We start from the raw sequence: 20833 nt of genomic DNA, 5'->3' as shown, positions 1-20833 counted from the left end.
GCTGGGACGAGTCCAAATTTACTTCCCGGGTACCCACCACCCTATTAACCGACCCTACCCAGGTACCCGCTGTAGAAATTAAGAGATAGGTACAATAAAACCTGAAGTTTTATTTTTATTCCAACATTTCAAAGTCAGAAGTAATGGGTGCAGTGTAACCATGAACTTATCGTGTAACCATAGAGTTTTAGATAATTTTTAGATAAAACAATATATCACGTGACTAACCACGAGTCTGGGTAGTCCGGTGGGTACCCGGATCCTTCTCAGTACCTACCCGACCCGAGTACCCGAGTACCCAAGTTACCCATTCCAGCCCTAGTACCAAGTGATTGATTTTTGCACCTACTAGGTCAAAATTCAGAACACCCAGGGTGACAGACAGCAGAAACTGTCCTGACAGGCAATAAACATTAAATAAGATAAGGGAATGAAGTTATTGTTACAGGTCACACTGACCTAAGACTTCCTGTTCAACTTACCCTGGATTCGAGTTCATAGGCTGGCGTCTCTGTGAGGGGTGGAGCTGCCGTGGGGGGCGAGGTGATGGGGAGAGGGGGAGGGGGCCCATCGTCCTGCAAAGCATAGAGGTCACATATGAACACAACATTAAACACATGAACACAACATTAAACACATGAACACAACACTACACACATGAACACAACATTACACACACGGTTTAACTGCTTATAAAAACTAGGGGATATTACAGTGGGTCATCCATTCAATGGGAGGCTAAAATTTAATACTTCAAAATTCAATTAGATTTGAATAGTTCTTAAAGAGTGCAAAATATTGTTCACGGTAGAGACTATGATTAAGCCAACGTGAACATATTTTTGAAAATCAGTGTTATTAACATTACAAATAACCTAATAATGCATTAATGGATATTATGTTGTCAAGTTTTATGATTATTTGTGCGAGATATTTTTGTTTTTACTTTCAGTCTCTCATACCAGGAACAACACCCTAAACAGGCACTTGATGAGTGAGTGAGTGAGTGAGGTTTTACGCCGCTTTTAGCAATGTTCCAGCAATATCACGGCGGGGGACACCAGAAATGGGCTTCACACAATGTACCCATGTTGGGAATCGAACGCGGGTCTTCGGCGTGATGAACTAACGCTTTAACCAATAGGCTACCCGACCGCCCCGGCACTTGATGAAGGAACTTTCATATAATCAAGTATTGATGTATGGGTTAAACCATGGCCAACATTCATAGCACCTCAAATGCTTCAAAAACATTGTTTTGTTAGGGGTATTTTGAAAGATATTCAGGAACTCTATGCTTAACTGTGACAACACTGTGTGAGTTGGCCATGCGTGATGCACATGAAATATGTTTCCAAGCCTTTCGCACGTGCACCTCGCACTTTGCCGACTCTGGTTATGAAATGCATGTTCCGGGGCAAGTATATCATCCATTTTGGACCAACTCGATTTATCAATAACCTAAATAATACTTGCTCATGTTCATGGGCCTGATATGAGCAAACATAGCCATGATAAAGATAATAGTAATATCTTTTCAATCGAAAAGTTACCAAATCACACATACGTACAATGCATAGAGTTACATAAAACATACTGTCATTAAATTACTTGATCACATTGATTTAAATCATGAAAGATTTGGAAAGTATCTGTTGACGCCCAGCTGACGGAACAAATGCTTTGCAAATCCTGCAATTGACCTAAATCTGCACGACAATTTATGAACCGGATGTCAAATTCATTCTACAATTTTGATTGGACTTTACATATACTTGATAGTCCAGCCAAAACATAACTCCGAAATTCCAGCCTAGTTTGGCAAAGGTGGAAACGAGACTTTTATAGTCAGTTAACTCCCTTGATTCTGGAAGATGTTTATCAGCCTGATGTGGGTGGAAATCCTATTGTAGTGCAGGTGAAACCCACAAACATGATATTGTTTGCTTGTTTGTTTGTTGTTTAATGCCGCACTTAGCAATATTTTAGCTATATGATGGCGGTCTGTAAATAATAGAGTTTCGACCAGACAATCCAGTGGCTGACATTATGAGCATCAATCCACACAATTGGGATATGATGACAAGCATCAACCAAGTCAGCGAGACTGACCACCCGATCCCGTTAGTCGCCTCTTATGACAAGCATAGTCGCCTTTTATGGCAAGCAAGGATTGCTGAAGACCTATTCTACCCCGGATCTTCACTGGTCTCAAAAATGGGTATGGTGCTGGGATTTAAGCCCATGGTCATAGGATTCTGGCACACCCAAGGGATGCATCCCTACACAGAAACCTGTAGCCTAGAATGACTGGGCCACCTGTTCCCCCAATTAAGTAAAACTAATCCAGAACACAACACTTCTGTGAAGTTGTTGATGTCAGAGAGTCCCTCCTTCAAATAGGCTGCCCAACACCACTGGGTATCACATGCCAGATCCGTCACACCATATGGTGCAATTCACTATATACATCTCACTGCAACACCTGATCTCCTGCACTCTCTCGTCCTACCCTTGTATGATCACGCATACCATCTTCTATAACCGGGCATTGAAACACGAACCATTGAAAACTGAACCACAAACATGTCATTGTAAGCATGCATGTGTTTTGTTGTACCAGAAGGACATTTCACAAAGCCAACATAGCTCTATGGTGGTAAGGTGAAATGGGGTTTAACGTCACGTTCAAGCTCATTGCACTTTTAAAGCGACGTGCATGCACATGTGTGTGGCTGCTTGCACTAGTCCAGACTGATAACAATTTATAATGCTAGCCACTGTGATACCATGCCGTAGATTAACATGACTACCCCACTCAGACACAGTATACTGACTTCAAGCCAACCAATCCTTGTTTTAGCCCTTTAACTGCTGAGTACCAGGCAGAGTAACAACAAGTACCATCTTTCAACTTCTTTTGGTATGACGCAGCCAACCCAGCAGCAACCCGTTCTCTACTAACACAGGGTTCCCTGTGCTACCGGCAGGGCAGGACATGCTTACCTGTTTTGTGAACACCTGGTGTCATCACCAATTTTCAAAGATCCACTTACATTATTTTCACTGGTATTGGGTTGCTATTCGGGAACAACTAATTGTGTGTAATGGACAGTGAAGAGGACGTCTGTTGAAAATCTGAAAATTTAGTTAGTGTGACTGAAGCCAAAATACAGATGTAATAGAGGTAGAGGATTCGCAAGAATTATATTATTTTCGATGCTATTTTGCCTTTTACGCCTAATGAAATCTGTTTGGGCAGATAATCAAGTTATTCTCTGGAGTTGATGTTTTATATTTACGCTGACTTCGCATGTCTCCAGCTTTACCACCTCCGGACAGAGCTCGGTGGCGTTCCTTCTACACATCAACACTTATGTAATGATAGTTTTCTTGTGATATGGCCTGACAATTGTATAGAGTGTATACAAGGATGTTCAAGGATAAACCAAATCAATCTGGCAAACAAGAGAAGACTTGCCAGAAAATCGTTCCAGACTATCAGTATACCAGCCGACACAAGTAATCATTATCAGCACACAATACAAGGAGTCTCCAGAGGAGCCCAGTTTATACATCGGAGCAAATTACATCATGTTTCTTTCCAGACATCTGCCATCATCACTTCACCATGCACAGACATCTAATGGGAACACACCAGCAGCTTTTCAGTATAGACATCAGGCAGGAAATATATGTTCTATGTGCAGTAAACATGCTCACAACAAACTCTACATGACCATTGAAATCTGGTCGTAATATCTGTAGTTCATTACATGAAAAACTTATTCCCCATATTCAATTCCCTGCTATTCGAACACACGTACAGATCTGTCACTGTGCTGGATGTCACAGACAGACTTGGTACTCAAATTTATTTAAATTTCCACTCTCAGGTGGAAAATCAGTTTGCTGTAGCCATTAATTTGTTATACAGAAATTGTTACTTTTAGAAGATATTGTTCAGTAAAATTTATATCAATTTCAGCTCATGCTAGAAATTATTCATATTTTAGGTCCCTTTCTGGTCAATAAATAAGTTTGCTGAAGGCATTAATTTGTTTTATTACCTACGAGGGCAAACATATCGGGGTTCATAAAAATCATATGCGCCCTCTGGTCATATCACATCAAGTGACAACAGTGTATTGTTTCTGTCATCTGGACGGCATTGTGACGTCATTTGAATCTTATTGTGACGTGAGGTCAGAATGACGTTACACTAGAAAGGATGTCATAGCTGAAGATTGTTGACGTCATTTGACAAATTGTGGTTCTGCTGCTGTTGTGACTTGCTGTCCTTAAGGTAAACACTAACATTCGTCTCTGTATGTAGACATCTTCTTCGGTAATAAATAGAACATCATATTTGTGTTCATGACATACTATGTTTACCACACTTATACCTAAATTCCGGTATTTAGACACTCATGTCGGAAACAAAGTATGACATGAACACAAATATAATATCCGCTATATATAAAATTTGTTCCATTTATATGTATGATATAGTGAAGCTGTTTGTCTTTTGAAATAGTTCACTGTCACCAATAGTGACCAATAGTGCCCAATAGTGACCAGAAGTGACCAATAGTGACCAGAAGTGACCAATAGTGACCAATAGTGCCCAATAGTGACCAAAAGTGACCCAAAGTGACCAAAAGTGACCAGAAGTCCACCAGTCCCATACTGATTACAACCTTGTTCAACTGTACTTTATTCTGTCACGTTCACAAATAGTGACTTTTGTTATCAAACATAATCAAACAACTTTCAATCCTACCAACATTATCATATTTCATCCAACCTTCAATGATGCCTATCATTTTAACCCAATTTCATCAAATAATTATCTGATGCATACAGTATTACCAAATATTGATCAAAACTATTATAATCTGGTCATCATTATGAGAAACTTTGCCAAAATCAATCATAAAACAAATTACAATGTCATTCAATATATAAAAATGGTCCTACACCTCCCCATGTCATACCTGCGATATGAACAGGGATGTACTAACAATTCCAAACTGCCAGTGCCCTTGGCAGACAAATGAGGACACAGTCATTATTTTGTTAAAAATGGGATGTTTTAATAGGTTCTTATTTACTTACACTCAAAGGTCTTATAACAATGTATATTAACATTACATTTGACAAAATAATGTTAAACTAAAATCAAAGCCTCTTATTCTTTATTGGTCTAGCTATCAGTGAAATACAAGCTACGTCGAAAAGGCCATCGCATTATTTAAACTATACTGGATATGTTAAACATGAAACGGAAACTTCTTAATTTGTGAATTTTTACTGACATTTGCTTCAGACCAAGAGATAAATATCTGCCTTTGAGCAGGTCTAGATAAACCACATTATCCTACACAGCAAACTTCAACACGCACCACCACCAGCCTCTAATTAAAAATGACCAGTTAAGCTGTTCTAATGCACAGACATCCAGCAAGACATGCATGAACAACTAAAATCAATCTAAGTTTCCCAACAGAAGTGTTTTTGAACAAGGTTTCTAAAAACTCAATTTTGAAAATATAAATGTTTTTGTTACCAATATGGACACAATGCAACCTTTTGCAAACTGAAAACATGTTCCTGAAATAGAGTGAGTGAGTTGGGTTTTAACGCCACTTTGAACAGTATTTGAGTTATATTAGAGCATGTCAGCTTAATGTGGGAGGAAAACCCAAATTGATCCAGGTGTCAGATATTTACAACTTTGATTAAACCCATGAATACAGGTATGGTGCTGACAGACCTAGAAATATAATCGTGGCAAAACGGGATTTGAACCCACAACCATGTTTCTGGTGTGCCAAAGGGACGTAACTCTGTACAGTGAATTGTGACGCCTGAGACGACTGGGCCACCCATGCCCCTCCTGAACAAGAGAAACCACTTAAATAGGAATGTAACTAAATCTGATTGAGGAGGCCTTGTCAGATGTTGTTGTTGAAAGAGATGACAATCTTAAAACAGGTTACTGCTTGAGGCACAATACATGGAAGAGTCACGATTTAAGAATGTTCTGTGAAATGTTTTATAATTGAGACCTGTTGTCACTTTTGTTTCCCAACTTGGATTGTTACATCTATGAATTTGTACACACTGCGTTGAAAAGACCCTACAATTTAGATACACCATGTGACGGACATGCTCTCTAATGAATCAGCGATGTTATCGTGTAATCTATATTACTCACATGACAGTGTTCATTGTTGTAGGGCTAAACACCTCAAGTACTTGAAGTCACATCATAATTTGTCTTCAGGTTTTACAGAAACAACAACATTTATTTTCTGGGCATCCTGGACGTCATGGTGGTGAGGTGAAATGGGGTCTAAGATTATTGCACTTATATAGCAATGCACGTGTGTGTGGTGTGTGTGTGTGTGTGGTGTGTGTGTGTGGTGTGTGTGTGTGTGTGTGTGTGTGTGTGTGTGTGTGTGTGTGTGTGTGTGTGTCTGCTTGTACTAGTCCGGATTGATGCCGATTTATAGTGCTAGCTCACAGAGATACCATGCTGCAGTATAACATGAATACCCCACTCAGACACAGTATACTGACTCCGAGCCGACAAGTCTTTGTTTTAGCCCCTTAATGCCGAGCGCCAGACAGGGTAACAACATGTACCGTCTTTTGGTATGATGCAGCCGGGGATCTCAACCCAGACCTTCCGTTCTCTGTGCGGACGCTCTACCACAAGATCACAGAGGCGGTCCCTGGATGTCATGAAACAATACCCGTCTCTTCTTTTCACAGAATAAATTGTCTGTTTAGCAGTGACTGTCTCTAACAAAACACCCAGCCACCCCTGCCCCACCCAAGGATATACAGTGGTGGGACCCTACACCATATATCACACCTCATTATTGCTGTAAAAAAGTCCAAGGACATACAAGTCTTAGATCTGTAACACTTTGCTAAAACCTACAAGTGGGTTGACCCAAGAATCATAATTAGGACAAATATAAGATTCAAACCCCATGGTCAGCAGATTCTGGCACAAAAATGGGAAATAACTCTGCCAAGCAAATAGCTTCAATCACTAGGCCACAGGTTCCTCTGACACAGCTTATGTAGTTGTTCAGTTTGAATGCAATTTCTTGCTCTCACAAAAAGAAAACACCACACCTACTGGTCATGTAGTTGGTTGGTTGTTTAACGCTGCATTCAGCAATATTACAGTATATGACAGCTGGCTGTAAACAATCGAGTCTGGACCAGACAATCCAGTGATTGATATCATGAGCATCAATCCAAGCAATTGGGATCGATGACATGCCTTAACCAAGTCAGCGAGCCTGACCACCCGATCCTGTTAGTCGCCTCTTACGACCAGCATAGTCACATTTAACGCAAGCATGTGTTGCTGAAGACCTATTCTACCACGGATCTTCACAGGTCTACTGGTTATGTAAAGTTCTGTTGGACACTTAAGGACATCTCAACATGAGCTGATTCTTATCTTACTGTATTTTGTCACAATTTCAGTGATATTATTCATACTGAGACCAGATAAATCCAAAGGCATAAAAAAATAATTGCCCTGAAAATGTGACTTGTAGATGTCCCATAAACTCAAGGATGTTGCAAAATTGTCTGTTGAAGCTTCTGGGAAAGGTTTTGTCATCAAATCACAGAACACTTACAGAAATTTTTTTGCCAAAAAAAAAAAGGAACTCTGTTCTATCTTTGAAATTTGTTTAAATCTTTAAACATTGTTCATCAACAATGAATGAGTAAGCCAGGTTTAACACCACTTTCAACAGTATTCCAGCCATATTACGGATAGTCAGCTTAATGTGGGAGGAAAGCCTGAAGTGATGCAATTCTCAGACGTTTACCACTTTGGTGAAACCCATGAGCTAAAGTATGGTGCTGACAAACCTAGAAACATAATCGGGGCGAACTGGAATTCAAACCCACAACCATAGGTTTCTGGCATGCCCAAGGGACACAACTCTGCACTGCAAATTGCGGCGCCACCCCTCATCAAGCAAGGAGAGAACAGAAAAAATTTGCAAATAAACCAAAGACGACAAACTAGAATTCCTAACAAACATTAAGTAATCAAATTAACGTTGTCTCGAGTACAGGCATCTATGTCAGATCGTAAAAGAACAAATCTCCTGTGACCCTGTTTGACATGTCATTATGTGTGGTGGTGAAACGATGTACTGCAGCCACATATTCAGGCAAAATGAGACATGTCGCATAATTAGAATGCTGTGTCATTAGCAAAACAATATTGATAACGAACAGCTGGTTATCCGACCCAGTACTGGTAGCTTGGGCATTATGTTGAACACTTCATGTTATTGAAATCAATAACCTACTCGTTCATGAATACTCATGAAAATATATTAAACATCCAGCATTTGCCACAATTTACTAAATCTAAATGAAGGTACAATGATAATTCATTTTAAAAGAGCTAAAAGAATACCAAATCAATTTTAAAAAGTCTAACACACATTTTGTTTTCCTACTGATTTAAATTTTCTACACAACATTAATCCTTAAAGAAAATCTAATTTCAAAATTCAGAGTGTTTACATCAAAGGTTAAATATATTCAATATTCAACAATAACCTGTGCCTCGTAAACAGCCATAATGACAGATAGTTCAACCACACAAAATTACATACAGTGTTGTAGCTATAAAACAACTCCACCAACAACTGTGACCTTCACCTTGAGCTACCCAGCTCACAACGTTCCCCAGCTGACAACTTTACCTACCTCATACCATTTGAACCAGTAATGTCCAATCATACTCACAACGATCATGTTAAACTACAGAAAGGTTTTGCCAATCCGTTAACTTGACTTAATCAACCTGGTAATCCCAACCTGCAAATGTGGGTCATTTTACACATAAAACAGAAGGTGACACTATTAAAGTCATGCCTGACTCGTTCTCGCCACCACAGGTGTATACAGCACTGGAAATTTCAACTGTAATTCAAATTTACCAAAGATCCGTGACTGGACTCGTATGTTGAACGTCTTCCCAAGGACAAAGACCGTGACTTCCGACAGCATAATGCATGCATTGTTACTCCAACACTGGACTAAAGACTAGATGAACATCAACACTAATTGCCTTCAAACCCTTTAGCAGGCTCCCTTGAAGCAATAAATTTTATCACGGGCTCCCAACATCCTTCCTACATTCCCTGGAATATGTGAGCCTCGGAAAATCAGCTTAGTACTTTGTCACCAGCTGAACTCATCAATATATTGAAGGGACAGCCTATGTACATACAGTAATTACTGGTGTACCAACATTGTACGTATCACATGGGCGTAGGACTTGAAATGTAGGGTATTATGGCCTACTTATGACCGACACGATTCATTCTTTGAATAGAACATAGTATATGATTTATCCTGCACAGACTTGCAAAGGACTACTGTCCTGTTCCACCATTGCAATGGTATATGTGGGGATTATGATTTGACAACATGTTGGACAAACAAAACCCCACATCAACCATGTGGATTTGGTGTAAATTGCTGTGTTTCCCATATCTCTACATATATTACAGGTATGGAAACTGATCTCCTTCCCAAATGTATATGGTGAATATCTAAACTCCTATCGTATATGACCGTAGATAAATTGAATTTTGATGACCTGAAAAAATATTCTATACATGTAAGGGATACATTTTATGAAAGTATGCTACGACTACAGCCATTATTGTTATAAATGATCAATAAAATGTATATTACACACCAATGTTGTCATTATTAAATAATTTTATGCATGTTACTATTTCCAGCAACATATAACGTCAGTTTCTAAGCCTGGTATACTCATGAACAAACAGTTCAAGGTATGAAAGCACAAGGTGTTTCCTTGGTGTTCCTGTAAACTTAACTAGGCAAGATGTCCAGTCTTACTTCAGTATTACGTCAATAATTACTTATACACAATTATTTATACACAAAAACTGAAAAATAAAATGGAATAAGAGAAATGCAGAAATCTGAATAGGTGTCTATCAAGAAAACTGGAAAAGTCAATATAAAACTAAAGGTTTAAAAACAATATCATAGAAATCAAAACATTAGAGGGAGTAAAATGCAAAAAGGAAGGAAATTCATAAATATTCTGAAGAAAATTTAACGAACAACAGAAAAGTAAAATGCCAATGCCAGAGTGAATATGAATAGTGTCATATACATCACTGCACCAGTCAATGCTATGAGGTTCAGTGAGTGTGTCAACATAAAAGGACATAGGACTGAGACCATATCCCTGTAGTACTCCACAAGCAGGTTAGTTCCAACGTCCGGCATGCATCTACACTTGCTCAAGACAGTACCTGTCGGAATCTGACATCTTTCACAACAGAGATACTTTCAGTTACACCACATCATAACCCTAGATTTAACACGAAGCCATTTTGCCCACATGGTTTTATGACTGAAGGCACTGAGTGGTATTGTAAATCTATGGCAATAACAAAATTACTTTATGTAGTCTGTGTTTAAATATACATACTGGTACTTAAGATTGACTATAATGATAAAAATGTTATTATTGGATCATTAAAGAATTAAATAGTGCATCAAAAATATCGATTTTTAAAAAAATAAATTAAATACATTGGAAATGAGTAAAACTGTTTTTCTCCTTTCATGCACAATGAAAATGAAGCGCTGATTGCAAAATATTTTATCAGAATAATTATGGTTTTATTCTTCTTAATTTTCAATTTAAAAATGTACAGTGATGCAAGTGATTTCAAGCAAATTGGTTATATGACAAATTAAAAATTTAAACATGTTAAACAAGTTTCATAATTATTTTATCATAACTTAAACACCAAACCGTAACAATAGAATATATCTATCGAAAAAAAAGAAAATTGCTTTTTCACAGTGCATAGACATACATACATTCCTTCAGTCACCCAAAAGATTCAACAGATATTTGCTATTTGTTTCAAGCATGCACCCAACCACAGGTAAATGTGCAAGCTATCAGAAATTGACAGAACAAGACCCATGAAGGCAACTGTTCCCAAGCCGTTACCTTCTTTGTCGCCCTTGGACGTGGACTAGGGCGTTGTAGGCGCGGTTTAGGAGGGATAGGGGGTGGGCCCCTGCGAGGTACGCCATCAATGTCGGCTTCTCCGCTCACGTTTAATGACTGATTGTGAGGCGAGCTCTCGGGAGATAGCTAGTTCATATACAGCAAACAAAACACCACATCAACAACAGCAACATTCATCTTGGAACACCAAACTGCATGATGGATCAGAAATAAAGTGAGGATGGTTCCTTTATCGATTAGATAACATAACATAAATCAGTTTCAAAATGACTTTGGTTTTTGAAATTCCGAAATGATTCCTAAATGAATAGTTCATTATTAGAAGTTAAAACACTGTTTTACAGAAAATGAAAAAAAAAGATTTTTTAAAACCCTTTCAAAAGTGATCTTTTCTGAAATAAATAAAAGGAATTTAGATTTGATGTAATATTTGCCCAAACAAATCACAAAGAATTAATTATTTTCACACAGAAAGTGAATAACAGATTTCTAAATAATGAAAAGTTCTTACACATATCGCTATCTCTGATATCGGTTTACATGTCATGTGATTTTAATAAATCAACAGAATTACTTCTGATCCAGCACATTAGTCAATAAAACTTAAAATAACTCAGGCTCATACACATACTATAATGTTAAAATGCAAAATGAAACTTCTACTTTGACACAACAATGAAATTTAAAAAATAATATAAAATATAAGTATAGGTAAAAGAACAGGTAATTTTAAAAACACATAAAATCTCTTATATAATGTACAACAATCAAGTAACCGTGAAGATGTGCTTGCAATACAACTCATGCTATGTACATCAGCCCACCACAGCACCACTCATGATGTGAAGTCAAATGAAAAGTCAAATAAGAACTTTTAAAAAAAATGGAAAAAGGTTTTAATTACATACGATTCACATTTCCATTTATGCAATTCAATTTAAAAATTATTTCATGAGAATTACGTGAATTAAGTTTTATATGAAAATCTTCAAGTGAAGGATACTGAAGAATGGAAGCCCTGATAGCTGTTGTATGTGCACTGAGGAAATGCATGCAATGTGAATGAAATATATATCAATCAGCAACATATAGACAGGTTAATATGATGATATACCACACACTACAGAGGTTATATACAGGTATATACACCAAACAATACCACACTCTATGATGATGGTAACAATGCGGTTTCTATGGAGATTAATATAACATATGTTACAGGGAAATACTACATAAATGTCATACTACTATCATGGAAACTATATTAATGATTTTGGAAAGGGTCTGAAAGGTTATCTTTGTATCTCAAACATTTTTTTTATCAGTCTTATTCATACAAAGACGTGTTTAATAATAACTGATAAAGTAGGGACAGACACTACGTTATGAGGTAGATTCAGAGTAATTCTTAGATGTATTTTAATACACTTGAATGAGTCCTTGTTAAAAGCCCCCTGTCAATAGTGTATTTTTAACCAAGCAAGATTATACGTTTATATGGGTTAAAGTCCAAGGTTAACAACAATCATAAGCATTATTCTGAATCTAAGTGTCATATAGTAGGTTAAAAACATAGACTATACTGGACAGCAGGCTGTATTATAACCATGCTAAACATAGCGTCCACTTTCAAGATTGACCATATTAACAATCTGCAGCGAAGTGCATCTCAAGGTGATGAAGGTATTGTATTTAAATATTTTAAGGAAGAGAATTTATGGATGTCAACTTCTTTATTGTGAGGAACACGTTTCGGAGTATATACTTACTCCTTCATCAGGTGAATAAATGCATCATTTGTATGGTGTATCGCACATGCTGGTGTATCACTTTAAATGCTTTCAAAGACTAAATGTATCTTAAATTTTGGCAGGATTTAAACAGAAGTAACATATTTTCTTGTGCATACACATAAATAATACACATCCCCACTGAAGATGCAGGTTGGGGGAACAAATGTTTTGTAAATGTAAATTTATGAAACAAAAGATTATGAGACACATATTTTTATAGAGGACTACAAAGTTAATCCAAAGCTACACTGAAACTTGGTGATCTACAGAACTAGCGCTGTTTGAGATGTATGAACCATACCTACCAGTAGGTCTACTGCAGTGAATGTCAAGCTGCTAGAACTATATATTGAACTAAGTCCTATTCACTAAGAAAAGCATACAGACTGGGACTACAATGAAAGTTGTCCACAACAGCGTTTATGTGAGAAAGGATCACAATACAATAACAAACTCTTGATGGACTTGCCTGTGAGATGTTTTTTATTTGTTTAATGCCAAACTTTGCAATATTGCAGCTATATGACGGCAGCTGGTAAACTAATCATGTCTGAACCACACAGTCTCGTGATTGATATATGGGAACCGATTGGGCTATGATGACATGCAATCAACCAAGTAACACAACCTGACCACCGGATCCATTAAGTTGTCTCTTACCACTTGCATAGGTTGCTGGGGACCTACTTTAACCTTGAACCCCATGGTACAACCAGCATAGGTTGCTGGGGACCTACTTTATCCTTGAACCCCATGGTACAACCAGCATAGGTTGCTGGGGACCTACTTTATCCTTGAACCCCATGGTACAACCAGCATAGGTTGCTGGGGACCTACTTTAACCTTGAACCCCATGGTACAACCAGCATAGGTTGCTGGGGACCTACTTTAACCTTGAACCCCATGGTACAACCAGCATAGGTTGCTGGGGACCTACTTTAACCTTGAACCCCATGGTACAACCAGCATAGGTTGCTGGGGACCTACTTAACCTTGAACCCCATGGTACAACCAGCATAGGTTGCTGGGGACCTACTTTATCCTTGAACCCCATGGTACAACCAGCATAGGTTGCTGGGGACCTACTTTATCCTTGAACCCCATGGTACAACCAGCATAGGTTGCTGGGGACCTACTTTAACCTTGAACCCCATGGTACAACCAGCACAGGTTGCTGGGGACCTACTTAACCTTGAACCCCATGGTACAACCAGCACAGGTTGCTGGGGACCTACTTTATCCTTGAACCCCATGGTACAACCAGCACAGGTTGCTGGGGACCTACTTAACCTTGAACCCCATGGTACAACCAGCACAGGTTGCTGGGGACCTACTTTATCCTTGAACCCCATGGTACAACCAGCATAGGTTGCTGGGGACCTACTTAACCTTGAACCCCATGGTACAACCAGCACAGGTTGCTGGGGACCTACTTTATCCTTGAACCCCATGGTACAACCAGCATAGGTTGCTGGGGACCTACTTAACCTTGAACCCCATGGTACAACCAGCATAGGTTGCTGGGGACCTACTTTAACCTTGAACCCCATGGTACAACCAGCATAGGTTGCTGGGGACCTACTTTAACCTTGAACCCCATGGTACAACTAGCATAGGTTGCTGGGGACCTACTTTATCCTTGAACCCCATGGTACAACCAGCATAGGTTGCTGGGGACCTACTTTAACCTTGAACCCCATGGTACAACCAGCATAGGTTGCTGGGGACCTACTTTAACCTTGAACCCCATGGTACAACCAGCATAGGTTGCTGGGGACCTACTTTATCCTTGAACCCCATGGTACAACCAGCATAGGTTGCTGGGGACCTACTTTATCCTTGAACCCCATGGTACAACCAGCATAGGTTGCTGGGGACCTACTTTAACCTTGAACCCCATGGTACAACCAGCATAGGTTGCTGGGGACCTACTTTAACCTTGAACCCCATGGTACAACCAGCATAGGTTGCTGGGGACCTACTTTAACCTTGAACCCCATGGTACAACCAGCATAGGTTGCTGGGGACCTACTTTATCCTTGAACCCCATGGTACAACCAGCACAGGTTGCTTGGGACCTACTTTAACCTTGAACCCCATGGTACAACCAGCACAGGTTGCTGGGGACCTACTTTAACCTTGAACCCCATGGTACAACCAGCACAGGTTGCTGGGGACCTACTTTATCCTTGAACCCCATGGTACAACCAGCATAGGTTGCTGGGGACCTACTTTAACCTTGAACCCCATGGTACAACCAGCATAGGTTGCTGGGGACTTACTTTATCCTTGAACCCCATGGTACAACTAGCATAGGTTGCTGGGGACCTACTTTAACCTTGAACCCCATGGTACAACCAGCATAGGTTGCTGGGGACCTACTTTATCCTTGAACCCCATGGTACAACCTGCACAGGTTGCTTTGGAGCTATTTTAACCTTGAATGCTATTTTAACCTTGAACCCCATGGTACAACCAGCACAGGTTACTGGGGAGCTATTTTAACCTTGAATGCTATTTTAACCTTGAACCCCATGGTACAACCAGCGTATGTTGCTTTGGAGCTATTTTAACCTTGAATGCTATTTTAACCTTGAACCCCATGGTACAACCAGCATAGGTTGCTTGGGAGCTATTTTAACCTTGAATGCTATTTTAACTGGTGGAGCGGATCAGGCTAGTGGACACACTTCTAGTTCACATACATTGGTTCTAAATAGTATGACCTGAACATAACCATTTATTGAAGACTACAATAGCTATTCCTTAGTATATGTAACACATGTGTCCACAGATTATATTCCATTGAGAAAATCCTTGTAGATAATTACCTCTGTACCAGTGGGTGCCGATCGGTCTCCACAATAACCACACATGCATGTGACATAACACAATAGATGTGCAACAAAAACAACAACAACAACACCACCTTTGTGCATCCCAACAGGTAACACGATGTTAGCAGGGTACATAACATGACAACCTAGCATACCTGCATAGAGGTCAGAAGGGAAAATAGGAAATTTAGCGAGTCAATCTTAAACCATTTGACCCTGATGCTGGGCTAACAACACCCATGTGAGGTGACCCTGATGCTGGGCTAACAACACCCATGTGAGGTGACCCTGGTGCAGATAACAACACCCATGTGAGCATTGGCTACTTCAGCCTGTGCCAAATAATGTAGAGTTTACTTGTATGTTGGCATTATTTTCAATGGATTTTAGTCTAGTGTTATGGACTGATCAGCTGATCTTAACAGACCAGAAGACATGTAACTAGATTTGAGCTTTGGACTAGTGGCTAAACTGTTGGGTTTTTTTATTTTCACATTAGTTCATGTGCAGCCATTTATCTGTTCCCCACTGTGACATTGATGGAATGATGTCACTTGGATGTAAAATCCTACTCACCCACCTTGTAAGTTAATATACACATGTACTGTGCCTGAGCTGACAGAAAATGGTTTTCATAAGCTATTCTTCGTCTGGCACAAACTAGAAACACATCCAATAACGACCACACCCAGCAATCATGTTCTTGATAATCAGCTCATATCGTCTAGCTTGTTCCATCGTCTTAACAACAGATACATTATTGACTTCCAAGTAATCTGGATAGAGAAACGAAGACTTATTTTGCCTCAATGGCTACAAAACCTGGAGCAAAAATAGAGAAGGAGACCCTCCCAACACCAGACTAATAAATGTACAATTTCCCCCAAAACAACTTCAAAAAGTTACCAAGTTTACACGCCAATACATCCAATACATTACAAAACAATGGAACACTTCTTTGCAATGGAGGTGAAAAGACATTTATTGAATGTCGGCAAAATTTGTTCATCAATTGAAACATGTACAAGCCATCAAGAACATGAAGCACACTGATAGATGTTTCTTGAGATGAATAAATACCAAAACTACTCTATAGGTACTGCTGGTTAAATAGATCAGTCTACATCAGGTCAAAAAGGACCATCATTGATCATAAGGAGAAGCCTTGTGTTGAAGTCATCTCATAAATTGGTTCACAGTAAGGTTTCAAAGTGGGTCTTGTGTCAGCAGGCTGTAGTTTGATGATCAATTAATGTAAATAGCTCAGCAAAGTAACAGGCATTGATGTATAAAACTGGGGTTACAAGGTATACAGGACAGCTATTACGAGCCAGACCTCTGAAACCCAGACAACTTCCTAAGGACAGTAACAACTTCCTACCCATTTCCACCCTGCAGGATTCCTCCCAAAGCCAAAACTTACCACTCAGGTAAGTTCCTCCAAAACAACACCCAGATAATTCCTTCCTCAGACAAACCAACACCCAGATAATTCTCTCCTCAGACAAAACAACACCCAGATACTTCTCTCCTCAGACAAAACAACACCCAGATGATTCTCTCCTCAGACAAAACAACACCCAGATAATTCTCTCCTCGGACAAAACAACACCCACATACTTCTCTCCTCAGACAAAACAACACCCAGATAATTCTCTCCTCGGACAAAACAACACCCAGATGATTCTCTCCTCAGACAAAACAACACCCAGATAATTCTCTCCTCCGACAAAACAACACCCACATACTTCTCTCCTCTGACAAAACAACACCGAGATGACTCTCTCCTCAGACAAAACAACACCCAGATAATTCTCTCCTCCGACAAAACACCCAAATACTTCTCTCCTTGGACAAAACAACACCCAGATGATTCTCTCCTCTGACAAAACAACACCCAGATGGTTCTCTCCTCCGACAAAACAACACCCACATACTTCTCTCCTCTGACAAAACAACACCGAGATGATTCTCTCCTCAGACAAAACAACACCCAGATAATTCTCTCCTTGGACAAAACAACACCTAGATAATTCTCTCCTCGGACAAAACAACACCCAGATGATTCTCTCCTCAGACAAAACAACACCCAGATGATTCTCTCCTCAGACAAAACAACACCGAGATAATTCTCTCCTCAGACAAAACAACACCCAGATAATTCTCTCCTCAGACAAAACAACACCCAGATGATTCTCTCCTCAGACAAAACAACACCCAGATAATTCTCTCCTCAGACAACAACACCCACATACTTCTCTCCTCTGACAAAACAACATCCAGATAATTCTCTCCTCGGACAAAACAACACCCAGATAATTCTCTCCTCAGACAAAACAACACCCAGATAATTCTCTCCTCGGACAAAACATCACCCAGATAATTCTCTCCTCGGACAACAACACCCACATACTTCTCTCCTCAGACAAAACAACACCCAGATAATTCTCTCCTCGGACAAAACATCACCCAGATAATTCTCTCCTCGGACAACAACACCCACATACTTCCCTCCTCAGACAAAACAACACCCAGATAATTCTCTCCTCAGACAAAAGAACACCCAGATAATTCTCTCCTCAGACAAAACAACACCTAGATAATTCCTTCCTCAGACAAAACAACACCCAGGGTCTCTCAGTTCTCTAAGCTATCATCCATCAATATGTTAAATAAGTTTTCTCATCTGCATATGGAATGTAAAACAAAACAATACCCTTTTTACAGTCTGTATTCACTGATTACTGAAACCTTCAGTCACATTCCAGAGCCTCCATGAGATATAGCATGGAGTTGCATGACGGCCAGGATTGTGGTCTGTGTGGCCACATAATCCTCTTAGCATCGCCAGTAAGTAGTCAAATATCCCTCAGCCTCCAAATCAAGTTGCTGCACACACACAAAAAGTGTTTCTCCATACAGATACACAGCATTCAAACTCTATCACTATCATTAATGTAGACACTTCAGCTTAGCATATCATGACAAATGGAAACAGAAAGTCATATCCGAACAACTGTACAACTCTAAGATAAATCTTCTATTTATTCTCTTCATTTTTTTTGGTTTAATGCTTCACTCAGCCATATTCCAGCTATATGGCAACAGTCCGTAAATAATAGTCTGGACAAGACAATCCAGTGATAAACATCATGAGCAACGATCCACGCTATTGGGATACAATGACATGCATCGAGTCAGCGAGTCTGGCCACTTATCCCGTTAGTCGCCTCTTACTACATTCATGGGTTGCTGAAGACCAAATCTTACCAGGATCTTCATGGAGGGAGATAAATATGAATGAATATAGAACTTTCCAATTACTTTAGATTTTTATCTTTTTTTCCTCATATTAAACTAAGTACTCATATCTCAAGACATTCTTTACTGTAACCACCGCCTCGAAACTAAAGGTTGGTTTGAGCAGAAAAAGCAGTCATTATCTTCAGAATATATTCACATAATTACTAGTCCTGCAAGGTGTACCACATGATGCTATGGTCCTAACATCATCGTAGCAGTACCATCGTCAACTATTTTATTTCTGTATCCAAATGAGGCATTATTATTATTTCAACAACGATGTGCCAAGCAGCAGATATAGTCAGACCAACTGTGCACAAATCAATCCCTCCTGTCATATTCCCCCATAATAACTGGCCCACCGAACATGATTCAGGGAAATCATTCTCAACCCAGTGCCGCCACAAACAGTCAGCTATTCTTGTATTTATCAGATAATCCAATGTTCAGCAACCACTGAAGGGAGACAACTGTGCACGAACTCTGTATAATGTGCTGCAGTAAAATCTCTGGAATTGTTTATCATTAAAGGTTTGCTTTTTTTGTTGTTTAACACCTCACTCAGCAATATTCCAGCTATATGATGGCGGTCTGTAAACAATTGAGTCTGGACCAGACAATCCAGAGATTGACATCATGAGCATCTATCCGCCCATTTGGGATATGATGACATGCATCAGCCAAGTCAGCAAGCCTGACCACCTGATCCAGTAAGTTGCCTCTTCAGGATCTATGCAATTGAGATTCAATGACATGCATCATCCAAGTCAGCAAGTCAGATCACCCGATCCTGTTTCAACTCTGATCTTTATGGGGTCGTATCATCAGGATTACATTCACTTACAGCATCTATACTTTGAATCAAGCTTTATCTGTGCCTAATGCAATGAAGACGTTCTTAACACTTAGTCTCAGACACTTTTAACATCTGAACAACATCAACATTTTGTTCTTCATTCTGACAAAACACATCCTTCTCAATCTCTACACATTCAGTGATTAAAGGATGAGTAATGTTTCATCCAATCATCAGCAATGGTACATCAATGCAGCGAACAACTGGTCACCCTGTACCCATTTGGGATGACTCAAACCCAGGTTATCTGTATGGTCAGTGAGCACACTATCCAGTAGACTAATGTAACAATCAAATACTAGTTAATGGTATCCATGTCCATTCTCTGTGTTTCTCCCCAAATCTCACTGGCGTGATATGAGCTTGGTTTAATGAGCGTTGAACAACATTTCTGTTGTATCACTTTAACAAAGAGAAAAGCCAGAAGTCATGAAGGTCACACTTTGGTGAAACACACGACCACAAGTACGATGCTGACAAAGGATTATTAGTAAGGCAAATCTGGAATCCAAATCTACATACATCGGTTCCTGGCATGACTAAGGGGCACAACTCTGAGTAGCGTATTGCAGTGCCACTTCATTAAAGTTAGGTCTCACATAGCTGTCACGACCTCAGGTCTGCAGGTCAACTAAGTGGACTTGTTTTGCTTCATGTTGTCATGTTTAATTTTAAATTGGTCAATATTTTAGTACTTGGGTCATTCTCTACAAGCTATGTTAATGATGTCAGTGAATAGCATGGCAGCATTAGACAGGTGCTGAAGACAAACATGCAACAGATGAGAGAAACATACAGGCTGACCCACTCATCAAATAGGACAGCAAGCCTTAAACTCTCACAACACATACCCCTTTAAAATACACAATCCTCTCAACATTCATAACCAATGATTTTCTATCAGATCCAGATAATAAGTATGCTGCCTGTTTGATGAGTGTGTTAGCTATCCAGG

At 39.5% G+C, this 20833-nt stretch overlaps 1 protein-coding gene across 1 annotated transcript in view; it reads right to left on the bottom strand.

Moving 5' to 3' along the window:
* Nucleotides 1–20833, bottom strand: part of LOC124134560 (multiple PDZ domain protein-like) — a 314294-nt gene that overhangs the window by 95135 nt on the left and 198326 nt on the right. The window contains exons 18-19 of the mRNA XM_048393058.1: nucleotides 11069–11215; nucleotides 483–575 (exon numbers count right to left, since the gene is read on the bottom strand). Of these exons, the coding sequence (XP_048249015.1) occupies nucleotides 483–575; nucleotides 11069–11215 (240 nt within the window). The remainder of the gene's footprint in view (nucleotides 1–482; nucleotides 576–11068; nucleotides 11216–20833) is intronic.

The sequence above is a fragment of the Haliotis rufescens genome, unplaced genomic scaffold (assembly GCF_023055435.1).
Source record: "Haliotis rufescens isolate VD_foot unplaced genomic scaffold, xgHalRufe1.0.p SCAF_112, whole genome shotgun sequence".
NCBI classification, from domain to species: domain Eukaryota; kingdom Metazoa; phylum Mollusca; class Gastropoda; order Lepetellida; family Haliotidae; genus Haliotis; species Haliotis rufescens.
Note: the sequence above shows the minus strand (reverse complement) of the source record. Positions and strands in the feature narration are given on the sequence as shown.